Raw genomic sequence first — 14,740 nt, forward strand, 5'->3', positions numbered from 1 at the left:
ATTATTCTTGGGTTCAAAATTTTATGTCTGACAATTTTTTTGGGCATATTTTTTTGTGGTGTGTTCATCTTACAAGTTCAAATTTTTCTACTATATAAACGAACGTATATGATGGTTTTATTTCAGGAAGCAATGTTTGTACATGCATGTTTATACTATGTTTTAATCTATCATTTCATAAATTATTCAACTCAGGATAAAGATCATGCTAAGATAATTTGTATCAGATAACAAATGTTTGTGTTTCATTCTTCCTTATTTATATTCAGACTGGCAATTTCTTGGAAAGTCAAAATCTGTCCTGGACAATCAGCTAGCTGGCTCATTGTCTTAATCATTAGAGTAGTAGGTAATTGTAATATATACACAAGAAACTTAATTAGTACATAATAAATCAACTTACCGTTAGGGAAAGCTAGCAGACTGATTACCAAGAAAAAGAATACTACACAACAAAATCCATGCCATAAATTATCTTCTGGCCCGGAATCATTTCTGAAAAAAAAAAAAAAATTGGTTAATGTGTTTGCCTATAATAATCAATCATCCCCCTTTTTTTTTACCAGAATTGGCCTCCGATCATATATATACCTGCTATCCTTCTCTAGATGCATCAATACAAAAAATATTAATAACATATAATTTTACTACATAATCATATAATTATGAAATAAAATAAGGAAAAAAGATAATCAATGACTGTATAAGAAATAACATTGATTCGACAGGTATCTATTATCTTTTGAAGTATTTGCCCTAATAAAACATTTAGGAACTGAATACTGTAAATTCAGAAATTATTGTGTGCATTTATTATTGCCATTTTGTCATTTTAGACTAAAATGTGATTTGATTTTTTGGAATGTTGAGAAAAATCCTGTTTAGTTGATCAAAAAAATCAAAATGCAAGTTTAAATTATTGCAATTATGATCCTGATGCATTTTTCGCAAAAAATTAAAGCGTGGCAATAATTTCTGATTTAATACTTCTTTTCATAAATTAATTGGGATGTCATTCCAATTACCAACTGTTTCATGCTGAAACCCAGTGAATACTGGTGGATGTTAAAATATGAAATACCTGTGTGTATATCAACAGAAAATTATTTAAGGAATGACTGTAATATATTTTTCTGTCTATGAAGAAATAACATAAAAAATTAGGTGCACACCGAATAACGCACGTAGCGGGTTATTTAACAGTGCACCACATTTTTTATTTTATTTCGAATAGACAGAAAAAATATTACAGTCATTTCTTATAATTAATTCTAAATTCCGTTTTAAAACGTAGAAATTAAACCATGTAAAAACGTTGATGATGTCACAGTCAGATGACTAAATAATGTCTATGGGCTGATAACAAACTTAACGTCAGCCAATCAGAAGACATCTTACATTCAAAATTAATTTATTATAGAAATAAAACATAAACATGATACTTTTATAACAGGGTTACTAAGCATATATTCTTACCCCAAGTAAATGTTGTCAACATTGGCCACACTACTACTAAGCATTATATGCAAGCAGCCCACCAATTATATTTAGATCATTCCCTTCTATACTAGAACAAAATGCAGAAGGCAAGAAAATTTGTACATAAAAATTTCCTTGTACAATTAAACTTATTAGCAAACAGGAAGTGGCTGAATTAACTATTATAGATGTAAAGATTGCTAATACTCTACAATTGAACATTTACGGCATTATCTAACTGGCAACCAAAAAAATCAGGCTTACCACAGTCTTCACGATGAACTGTTAAATCTACAGGCCTAGAGCTCAAATTTTGAAATATTTTTGTTAGATTCTGTTGGCCTAGGCCTGTACATGTGATTTTTACAGGCCTGAGATCAATTTTACTAGCCTGGGCTGCCACTTGGTGTGATGACTGTTACCATGTTAAAGATTTGATCAGAGTGGAGCCCAAACAAAAATCTCTGGTCCAATATGTCAGTAATGATCAGCCTTTTACAAATTAGGGTTTTTATTCGATCATATTTACTGGATGCAGTTAATCTGAGACACCAGTTAAACAGCCATTCATCATCCTCAGCAGTCATTCCCATTATGTCTGTCAGACATGATGCAATTTCCAGTAATAAATAGTTTGGTCCAGTAACATGTCAGCAATTACTGGACGAATTCATCAGTGTAGATAAGAGAATTTTGTAATAGTTATACTCATAATGATAAAGATTGTTAAAACACTGACTAAATAAGACCATAGAAGCTTAAACAAATTGGACCAAAAGACCACTAAGGTCCAAAATGAAGCTCTGACATAGATTTAAGAACTGTTTTCCATCTTATATATTTTATATTACATGAACATTGTTCTTATAATGTCTTCTTCTAACAGGGGCAATATCCTAATTATGTTATTGATTCAAAGAATTTTCCTTGATGTACATTTATACATTCACAGAACTAATATTAATGGATCATAGATAAACACAGAGAACAGATGTGACCCAAACTGGGCCACAAATATAAACAACTGTCATGCATACAAGTTGGAATTTTTCTTACTTAAAATGTATGTTTTTATACAGAGGTACCTCATCATAAGAATTGTAAGGGATGCATGTTGGGATCAATCACAACTCATTCCAATCAGCTTTATTGTTTGTGCCCCCCTCCCCTTTTGCAGTCCTGGGTTATCTGATACCTTAGACTTTATATTATACTGAGAACCACATGTATTCAAAATATATTTATATATATCATGTATATGTTTCAATTAAAACTTTCTGATATATTACTTTCCATTAGTTTCATCACAAACCTGTATTTTTTATGAAAATCCCTTTGTTTGAAAGGTTAAAAACAATCAAGCTAAATACAAAAAAAAACTATTAAAAAAAAGAAGACTTTTATAATAATTAAAGAATTGTTGCTTTTAAAAAATAAATATGGCAAATTGATTTCAACACCATATATATTTTTTAAAAGCAACAATTCTTAAATTATAAATTTATAAATTTGTTTTTGGTTGTAACTATAAAATGTAAATCTCTTTGGTTTAAATGTGTTAAGGTAATAAACCTTGAAAAATCAATTGCTTCTATTTCTATAAAATGAAAACTGGAGATTGAGCTAACAAAGTCAGTTCTATATTAAAGTGATGGTTTTATATGAAGTTTAAAGACATCTCCTTTTTCTCTTTTGCTTAAAAACAAAATTGAACATGTAATAACAACAACTCATTTCTTAGTTATCTTATATCCTATTTGTGGTTACATAACTATATACATGTACAAAAATACAGACACAATAGATGGGTGTGCATATATATAAATTGATAAAATATTCATATGCTTGAACAAACCTAAATCTACTAATATCTTTTTTATTCAAGAAGTTATAATATAACAATCCAGTGCATAGATTGGAAACAAAAATGTTGTGCTCTAAATCTACGTCTACATAAAGTATAAAAGTGAGAGGGAAAAAAAACAAAACCAAAAATGATTACCTGAAAGTTCCCATAACGCAAAACAGCAAGTAATTTCCATTCTCCGTATTGGACTTTGGCTAATTACATTACTTGGAAGTATAATACTGACGGATCTTTTTCCGATATTACAGTCAATTAGTTATAACTTATGGTGATTTTTTCCCCGATACATGTACATGTATTAAATTTGTTTTAGTATCCCCTAGATGGATTAAAAGCCTTCAAAATTTTGGAAAGATGCAAGATTTTAGAATTGAATTTCTTTAAGACAATACAGTTAGCAGTTACAGATTCATATGTATGTATGTATTGATCTATGCTGGATCCTGGTCAATATTTTAAGGGAACAGTTGAAGAATGTTTGATTGGATAAGACATTTTCCGAAAGTTTGATATCATTCATGTCATTAAGATTTCTTTTTATGAATTTAGGAAAATTCAAACCACTCCAATTTAGGAATTGAATATGTATGCCACCATGCATAGAGCCTTCAACACTGAGCAAAGCCCATACGGCATAGTCAGCTATAAAAGTCCCAGAAATAACAAATGTTAAACAATGCAAACTAAATGGGATGATTTATGAACCAAAAAACAAACGATGAAACTTCATATAATAGTATAGAGGAACAAAAAAGAATCATGGAATTACAAGCTCCTGACTAAATTGGGACAGTCACATACACATTATAATTGCAAAAATTTAAACTCGAATTATGAAAGGATTTTTCTCCAAAATCGCAAAAATTAAAAACGCATTTTAAACTTTAATGACGGAATCGCAATAATAAATGCATGCAATAAATTCTGAATTTACAGTATTATTATTATAGATGTTGTGAGCAACTACAAACACAGATTTTTTTCTACCAACACTGACTGCAAGCTCAAGTCATCCATTAAATGAGACTAATTAAAAAATGCATATATACATCTAATTAAATTACCATGACCAAGTCTTTGTGTGTGTTAAGCTGACAACAATCTATGAAGTCTTTAGCATCCATTTAAACAAATATAATTAAGCAATTGATTAACATAAAACACATCATTAAAATAGATTGGGTGTCCTAAGTTATTCGTTTAATCACTTATAAGAAACAAATCAATTACAGAAACAGCACAAGCAACAAAGATAAATTGCTTCGCTGAGCGCAGCTGGATAAGATTGCTGAGGTCTAAACCTGAACACTCGGGGCAAAAATGGACACAATATTTACACTTGATACCACTTAAAAAACAAATCAATTACAGTAACAGCAAGTTAGAAAGTGGAAAATGTGTTCACAGATGATATAAAAAGAAGATGTGGTGTGATTGCCAATAAGACAACTATCCACAAAAGACCAAAATGACACAGACATTAACAACTATAGGTCACCGTACCATGCTTGCATGTATCGTTATACACTGACCACAAATGATTCTTAAACACAGAGATAAAATCTGGCACCCTGGGGTGGACTTCAGCTGGCTTCTAAGAAAAATTGTGTAGTTTGGGGAAAATGGTTGTCACATTCTACTCTGAAACAAATAGTCTTTTTACAAATTTTGAGCCGTTTTATAGAAAAACTTCTAAGAAGGAATAACATTAATAAGGATACTGAAAGTATTCGCCTAAATATGCTACAAGATAACTTAATGTGCAGGAAGTGTGGTCACATAATAGAAGTTCCTTCATAATATAAGTTCCAAAAGGAAAAAAAATTCTGGAATATTATTTCCACAGGAATAAATATTATAGTATATGTTCCTAACAGAATAAATGGTATAGAACATTTGTTCCAACAGGAAAAGATATTATGACAATGTTTATAACAAAGTTTCCATTGGAACTTCTGTTAGGTGGAACAAATATATGTTGAATGAGAGTGTCATCAAATTAAATATTTACTTAACCCAAGCTTTAATTATACTATTATACATTTTCTAAGAAACAAAACAGGGAAAATAATTTAAGTACTGATAAACTTGACAAATGAATTTCCTGATTGCAGTATCACTATCAATTTTCAATTAAATTGCCATATTTTTGTTTTTATTTAAAATCTTTTCCTCCTTTATAACTGTTTTTTAAAAGTTAAAACTATATTCAATTAACCATTAATCCATTAAAAGATGGTTCAACATGTTCAATATGTATGGAGTCTTCCATCTCTACACATTGTTTGTGAATCTATTAGTTTGTGTTGCTGATGAACAATAGTTGCTTAATACAAAACAATACTACTAAAAACAAGAATGTGTCCAAAGTTTACAGATGCACCATCAATTTCCATGTTCAATTGACCTTGAAATTGGGTAAATCAATAATCTAATTTGGCATTAAAATTAGAAAGATCATGTCATATAAGAAACATGTGTACTAAGTTTCAAGTGGATTGGACTTCAGCTTCATCAAAAACTACCTTGACCAAAAACTTTAACCTGAAACTTGCACTTCTAAGTTCAGTGGACCTTGAAATTGGGGTCAAAGGTCAAATTTGGTCTTAAAATTAGAAAGATCATATCATACATTTTTTTTTTTTTGGAATTAAGCAACAAGTGTACTAAGTTTCAAGTTGATTTGACTATCTAAGGTGGGGAATACAAATGCCCATACTCAATTCTATTATTCAAATTAGCCAAAATATCAGTTCAATTAAGCAAAGGGTTAATAGGAAAACAAAATCAAATTCTATAAAAAAAAATTCCTACATTTTACAATGAATAGTATTTTGCACATAATATAAATCAAACTGTTCCATTTCACTGAAATACCCATGGTCTTAAATCATTTATTTAAAATTCAAAATAAAAGAAATAATACCAATTCCTTAGACTAAATGTAACTCGTTTTCACATGGAAAGAGTCACTAATAATTAAATTACCATGGCCTAACACCACCCAGCAATGAAATCATCCATAAAATGAGCCTAATTACCAAATAAATCATTTGACATGGCCTTGGTACAAGCTGTTGGAAAAATCTCCTATTGTTCCCATAAAAATCAATTAAATGAAGAAGAAAATATCTTTCTTTAGATTGTCCCTGAGGAGGATAATTATCTGGTCATGTTGTGTGTCTTGTCAATTGTCACAATAAGACTGGAATATGCTTGCTACATCTTACAAATTTATACAAAGAAGTGGAAAGGGGGATAGGGCAAAGCAATATGGACCTCTAACAATCAAATTGGTAGCTGAGAAGGAGGGGAGGGAGTATGTTATTGTGCTACTGCTCTTTGATCCCCACTCACCCAATTGTCATTCTTAGATGAGGGCAAGGCCAGGAGCCTGGGATTTCACACACTTAAATAACGAGAGGACTGTGCATGATTGTGTTACTGCTCTTTGATCCCTATCTACCCTATTGTGATACTATCGTCAGACAACGACTTTTGCAAGGAATTGATAATTCTAATACCAAATGATATCCTTAAAAATTGTTTGCTTGTTTTTAAATATATTCATTTGTAATTTGAGACTATGTTAGATCAAAACTTTAAACATTTCTCAATACCTTTAGCACAATAATAAAGAAGGTTTGCAATTGAATTCTTTTTGAATTTCCGATTAAAGAAGTAAAACAAAATAAATTCTTAAATCTAAGGAATATTCAAAACAGAAAGTTCCTTATCAAACAGTAAAATCAAGCTCCTCCTCTAGAGCAAGACTCGATAAAGGACACATTATTTCTATTGCAGGGATTTATTTTCTCTCCTACCAACCCTAATGGTTTAAATGTAATAGGATGGCCAGTCTTCCAATGTAAAAAAAAACTTGAAACTATATAAAACAAGTGAAACTGCTCACTGATATACATGTAATTACCCCCATTTCAACTGAATAATTTTAATAGTGTAAAAATATGTACATGATGTATGTAAGTGTGAAGTTGTTGAGTCATGAATCTAATTTCAGAAATCCTTATGATGTATTGTACTTCCTTAGAAAGATGCGACAAAAAATATTCCTGGGACGAATAGACGGACTGACTGATAGACAGACTGACCTTGAACAGTATACCCCACTTTTTTTAAAGTGGTTGTTTAAAAAGAAGAGATGTGGTATGATTGTCAGAAGGACAACTATACACTAGCTGAGACTAAAGAATGAAAAGTTAAATAAATTAACTTTCTATCAATTTTGGAAAAACAAAGTACAAAAAATGTACTGTTAATCCAGAAATTATTGCATGCATTTATTATTGCAATAATTATGTCATTTTAAACTTTGACACGGTTTTAGTTTTTACGATATTGAGAAAAATCCTGTTCAACTCAATCATATATATAAAATATTTCAAAATGCGAGTTCAAATTGTTGTGTTTACTACTCTGTTTAATTTTTCGCAATAATAAAACCTTGCAATGATTTCTGAATTTACAGTAGTTTTAGCTTTTCTGTATCAAAATCAGCAGCGATCGACAAGCTTGCAAAAATCCATGGCAGCTTAATTCAATACTGTCTGTTGTGACTATGATTAAGAGAAGTTATCAAGTATCTATTTATGCCTGTTTTCTTAATCATACACCAAATCAATTATAGACAAACAAAGAATCGACCCAGTTCAATTATCCCAGCCATCACATATAAGGTGTCTGGAGAAAAGAGTTTAGGAATACAGCAAATGCATCTCCTGGGAGTTAATTGTTTGATCAATTAATGAATAAAATGTAATATTTAACATATGAATACATGTACTAGCTATAAGCATGTGCGTCTCATACTAATGAATAAAATGTAATATTTAACACATGAATACATGTACTACAATGTAGGTAGCATAAACAGGATAAACTTCCCCTTTAGCATGTTAAGAATACAGAAAACATGTCTCATAGGAGTAAATTGTCTGATCCATTAATGAATAAAATGTAAAATTTTACAAACGAGTACATGTACCAGCTAAGCATGCCATGTATGTCTTACACGGGAGTTAATTGTTCGATCAATTAATGAATAAAATTTAATATTTAACAAATGAATACATGTACGAGCTAAGCATGCCATGTATGTCTTACACGGGAGTTAATTGTTCGATCAATTAATGAATAAAATGTAATATTTAACAAATAAATACATGTACCAGCTAAGCATACATTTTTGTACATGTGTGTCTTACACGGGAGTTATTTGCTAAATCAATTAATGAATAAAATGTAATATTTTTTTTTAAACAAATGAAAACATGTATGAGCTAGACATGCGTGTCTTACACAGGAGTAACTGTCGATCCTTAAAATGAATAAAATGTAATACACATACTAGATAAGCATAAATAGGATAAACTTCCCCATCTGTTTTGTAAACATGAAAATCATAAGCAGCTTAAATATTCAGGTGTTAGACTCTGTCATAAAAGAAATAAGTCTGCTATAATCATCAAAACAATTTTAGCAAAAACAATTGTTTTATCTCTTTAAGGAAGAATATCATAAGATAGAATCAATAAGTAATATGAGGAAATTGTTTTCTTCTTGTCTAAACATACTTGTGCAATGTCGACTAAAATCAACTTAAATTTCAGACATTTGATTTTAGATCATTTCAAAATAACTTTTATACTTTCTCCCTCCCAACATACTTAATATCAACTAATAATTAACAATTCATCTAAAAAACTGTTCTCTTTCACCCATATGTGCATGCTTAAAAGAATATTTACAGAAGCATCTTATATACTACATGTAGCATGAATAATCAAGTCGTTATATTTCACTCACTACGAACACTAGAAGGCAGAGTTCTCAAAAAGTGGTGGTCTGAAGGATTTGACGATCAAAATAAGCAAAGGACGACACAATTTTAGTATTTTGTATTAAAAACATTATTGAGGACCAGCAGTTTTGCTACATATAGACCAATAAGGCCAAAAAAAATATATGTGTTTCCTATTTCCTATTTCCCTACCTACCCTATATTTTAAGCTTAAAAAAAAAAGAAGTTTTTTTGTCATTTTTTCAGAAAGCACTGTTGAAGCCAGAGTTTCTCTCAAAAAAGATTCAATGTTTAAATATAACTGTAAAATATTTAAAAAAAATCCCTACCTAACCTACCAACCCTATTTTATCAAAGATGTAATAGGAAACACACATCTTATTTTATTTGGCCTGACAGATAAATCAAATCTAACCATGCTAAATGATATAACTTACATGTACATGTATGACATAATAATTGACCCAGAGAAGTCATGTTACACATATATATGTCACCTATGACATGCAAAATTTCCTTTATAGCATTAATACTTTGTATAAAAAAAACATAAAAAAAAAATTATGCAAAATATGGGTGTGTGGTCTGATGTCATGTTGTTCAACACTGTGTTAATTAATGCAATATTTATTATATTGTATTAATACAATAAAAAATTCAATGTTAAAGATATTAGTAAACAGACTGTTACAGTTTATAGCTGGTTAAATCTGTTAAAGTAATCTGACTAATCAGCTCATCTTGACTTCCTGATTTTCTCAGTAGGATGAAGTTTTATACAAGCACCCAGTACATACATGTATAAAATATCGGTGAAAAGGAAGGTCTATCAAAAAGATGGGTTTCGGCTTCTGAAAATGTGTGTTAACCACAAGTCCTACAGTACATCATTGGCTTGTAAAATTGCTTTGGACTGGTAAAATTGTTCTTTACAATCCAACTAAAATTTTCGAAATTTTGGCTTGGGGCATGTGGACAGACTCATAATTTTATAGTGAAGGCTAAATTATATAAAAAATTTAATTGTATTCCATACAAGTTTGTTCTCCTTTTAATTGCCTAATTGCCTCAATTACCATACATGTACTTTTCTTTATGGAAATTTTTGGTTTTACACTGTTTAAGTCCACAACATTTCCCTATATGGACCATAATTTGGTATTCGGCCTGTTGTTTCTTTTTGTATCCTTTTTTATAAGTTCTAAAATTTTAACTTTTATTTTGAGGGTTGTGTTGGTGTTAGAGTATGAATGGAACAATTGAGTTTTTCGCGAAAAAATTAATACATTTTGATTCACCGTTTCACGAGAGGAAACCAAACAGGAAACCAATCTTTATTTTCTTTATTTTGCACAATATAATTCAAAAGGCATAAATAAACACCACAACTAGTGTTACTTGCTTCATGTTAATATTTAAAATCTATTTTCAATGTTATATTAAAAGTGACAGGAAACCATAAGAAACCGAAAGCATTTTTTTAGTTTTATTTTATTGCAAAATCTGCTTAAAATAATCTGAACAGTATACTTTTTCTTAAAATCCATCTTAAATGTAACAGTATTATAAAACTCCTAAATATGTGCTTGTTTTGAAAACAATTAGTACAATTTATTCAGAATTTTCCATATTTTCTTCATTGATACAGGATACCATAATCGTTGTATCTTGATGTTTTGGCCAAAAAAATATATTTATATTTGGTTTTGAAATTCCAGTTATATAAAATTTATTCCAAATCATTGGCAATGTAAAATTCTTTAAATCCAGTAAAGAAAAAAACTTTTAACTTTGAATTAAAATCTTTAAAATAGGCACCATGTGATATTTGTGACCTGTAAACAATCTACATGGTTTCCACATTTTAACCTACTTTAGTGGGCTAAAATCAATAAAGTACTTCCTTTCAAGTCATGCCTGGTAAAAGTTTACTTTTCCTTTGACAAGTTTATTGCGTTTCTGAAAAGTGTTTGCAGAACATGAATAGAAAAAAATAATTATAAATTGTGACAAAGTTACCAACTTTGTACATTCCAAGTGTAACGGTATATTAACATGCATTTTTCATTTAATTATCTTTATTCACCTAAAATATCCAGTCATATTTACTGCTGAAGCAAAATCAATCCAACGAACATCGGCACTATGATAAGAGACGTAATTTCGATTGAATTTTCCAAGGACCCTTTACATCGTTATTGGGAAACGTAGTGTGTTTAAACGTCGGTCAAATTTGAAATCGATTTTGTCAAGTCATTGGGCATTTATTTTCACACAAGATCGTATGTAACATTATGCACATAGGAAAAATAATAGACCCCCGGCGCAATCTCTTTGAAAATTGTATTTTCCTCTTTTAAACAAGACGAAACACGTCTACAGATTATGTTTGCTAACATCCCGTTGGAAACAAAAACAATGTTTAGACATAGTATTTCGTACATCCGGTCGTAATGGCGTGATCACATGTTAGTCACATGTTTCACGTATGACTGGAAATGATTAGAACTAAAGGACAAAAACAATTTTAATAAATAACTGGACTTCTGTTTCGTGTGAAATGTAACGCATAACGATAACGTCATTTTCTTACTTAATTATTACGAAGATCAAAACAAGAATGTAAATCATCTCTGATTTACCTGTTTGAACATCTCGCGAGAGTTCATATTTGCATATTGTTTTTAAGAATTCTATTACAACAAAGCAGATTACATCATCTAAATTTGCGTTACGAAATCGGACACAAAAGTCACGCCACTGTTCTTACATCTGCTACATAAATACTTATAGTTCTCGGCATTTTCTTCTCACTACTCTTATTAGTCGATGTTCTTTGTTATTTGAAAGAAAAAGTTACGAATTTGCCGGTGACGATTATCTATAAATCAGTCAGCGTTATGCTCTTCGGAAGCAAAAAGTAAGGCAAGAAACCACACAAAAATACGGTTGTAGAATCTTTGAAATTCGAATATTTCAATTTTTTTTTTTCTAGGGAAGAGTAGCATACACTTGTATGTTGATAAAAATAATGGCATCTTTAGATGTAGTTACAACTTTTCTTACAGTTATTCACATTTTATCACTTTTCTATAGTTATAGGAAACGGAGCCCAATAGCAAGTTATGGTCCATATATACATTTTTTGTAGATCTATTTTTTTTTTTTAAATGAGGCCAGTTGTTCTGTAATGGACAGAAATTCACATTCATGACACTGAAATATTATCAGGTACAGCATATCACAGTCAAATTTTGTCGCAAAAAACATGACCAAATTTTATAGAAAAGGAATTAGACCCTTGGTTTTCCCGTTTGAATGGTTTTACACTAGTAATTTTGGGGCCCTTTATAGCTTGTTGTTCGGTGTGAGCCAAGGCTCTGTGTTGAAGGCTGTACTTCAACCTATAACGGTTTACTTTTTAAATTGTTACTTGGATGGAGAGTTGTCTCATTGGCACTCACACCACATCTTCCTATATCTACTTATATAATTTCATAATGAAATACATGTACATTGTAGTGTCCAGAATCTTCATATTATAAACATGATAAATATGTCTGCAGACAGTATCTTATTATATTTCTATGAAATTTTGTCTAGCCTACAATATATTATTCGAAATATTATTTTATGTTACACATGCACATGTACATGTTTTGATTCAAATTGGTCCATTTATAAATTTTAAAATGATAAAGTTTTTATTGATTCACTTTTATATGATGGTAATGATATTGTATATAGGGAATAATTACTGTATTTTAGAATTTTTAATATTTCAATTCTTTTGACTTGATTTATATTTGTTTCCATGGTCTTTTTCTTTCATAGACAAACTGATAAATAGCCTGAGAAGACAGAATGAAGCCTATTATCTTTAATCATTTCATTGATGTTGAGTTATCTCCCATTCATTACAATTTCAAACACAAACATTGCTTTGTCAAATTGTGACTATGCTATAGCTTTTAGACTTTAGTGCTTGATAGTACTATATATTTTTTTTGCTTTAAAGATATTGCCAATAAAAAGTGAAATTTTCTGCTTATATGCGGATGAAGTCCCTTATTACAGTAGAAAATTCAATAAAAAAAAAAAAAATCAGGAAAATTTCCCGAATTTTTTTATAATACTAATGAATTCAAAATCGTTCAAAAATATGTTTTTTTAATGATGGAATGTCGTGTTTTAGAATTTCAGGATCTGCGCAGAAATCTTCTTCTTTCTTGTTTGAATGAGACTTTCAATAAAATGTATATTTATCAGTCTAAGAAAAGAACTCAATAAAAATTCATTTTTAAAACTGGTTTGTTATAAAAAAGACATTACATAATGGGCTATTTGGACACAATTTGAACAGAATGTTGACTTTATCAGTGCTTATTTGGTTTCAAGGGGGGGGGGGGGGGGGGGTCATCGGAACCCCAGGAATCCCCATGGCTATGGATATGTTTCTGATAGTGATAGAAACCATTTATTGTTAATAAGTTTGTGCCATACACTCATACTAAGTTTTAATCATCAGTAGTTTTAAACATGCTGGTATATTTATTTATTTCTTAATATATGTATTTACATGTAATTATCACCAAGACCTAAACACTTAATGCTGTGGGTTTTATCAACTGAGGAAGTTTTTCTTGCAGCATAAACCAGTTTTTTGGCCCAGATCTAGTTCAAATAATTATGATGTCTTGATGTTTTCTTTTTTCCTATGACAATAACTATACATATTCATTCTAAGAAGACAAAATTGTCTAATCATTGACATTATTTGGACTGCTTGCATTTATATTATAAATTATAATCTGTTTAAATTTTTTTAATCTAAAGTCATGATTTTACAAAAAACGTATATTAGACTTTCGTTTACATTGAAAAGTAAATCATAACCCCAAAAAATCCAAAAATGATTTATAGTCGTTCGTCCCCACTTGACCCCTCCCCCTTTTACGTTCATCGTTGTGTAAACATTTGGAACGAATGTCATCATGACCTCATGGACAAAACTATTTGTTTTATTCAATTTTATCATATATCTCAGTATTAAGGCACATATATCAAAAGAGAGAGAGAGAAAAAAAAATTGATTCACATCACACCACAACATGATAAACACACGTGTTTCACTGTTTACAAAATCGATGTATCAGACGAAGCAGCCGACGCACGACTTCTTACCTCGTAAAAGCCGCGTACAGCAATCCTATCACTGAAACTGTCAATAAAGTTATAGTATGTGGTTTGTAGAAAAATGCCAATGTAATATCATCCACAGATTTCTCATTAATTATCCTAAAATGTTCTTGTTCTTCATCAAGAGGAAGGTCATCATCGCCACTCGCCATGTTGCATAAGAATAATTTAAAGAGTTTTAGCAAGGGGAGATAATTAAGTGTTGTTTAATTTCATACCGGTAGGCCAAACAAAATTAAAATTGTGGTTTTATATTTCATTCAATCCCTGTTTCAATGCATTCCGGATTGTATCTATTGTATTAAAAAAGATACAAGATCCAAATAAATGAATAGACCGCTTGAGAATAAGTTAAAGTAGCATATACAGGCGTA

At 30.2% G+C, this 14,740-nt stretch overlaps 1 protein-coding gene across 2 annotated transcripts in view; it reads right to left on the minus strand.

Moving 5' to 3' along the window:
• Nucleotides 1-14,534, minus strand: part of LOC134690885 (phosphatidylserine synthase 1-like) — a 37,883-nt gene extending 23,349 nt beyond the window's left edge. The window contains exons 1-2 of one of the 2 annotated variants that reach the window (XM_063551022.1): nt 14,352-14,534; nt 404-495 (exon numbers count right to left, since the gene is read on the minus strand). In XM_063551022.1, coding sequence (XP_063407092.1) covers nt 404-495; nt 14,352-14,518 — 259 coding nt within the window. In that variant the 5' untranslated portion in view covers nt 14,519-14,534. Of the gene's footprint in view, nt 1-403; nt 496-1,476; nt 1,598-14,351 lie in introns of those variants that run through there. The other variant, XM_063551023.1, reaches the window with a different exon arrangement.
• Between the last annotated feature and the right edge of the window lie 206 nt (nt 14,535-14,740).

The sequence above is a fragment of the Mytilus trossulus genome, chromosome 11 (genome assembly GCF_036588685.1).
Source record: "Mytilus trossulus isolate FHL-02 chromosome 11, PNRI_Mtr1.1.1.hap1, whole genome shotgun sequence".
Lineage (NCBI taxonomy): Eukaryota > Metazoa > Mollusca > Bivalvia > Mytilida > Mytilidae > Mytilus > Mytilus trossulus.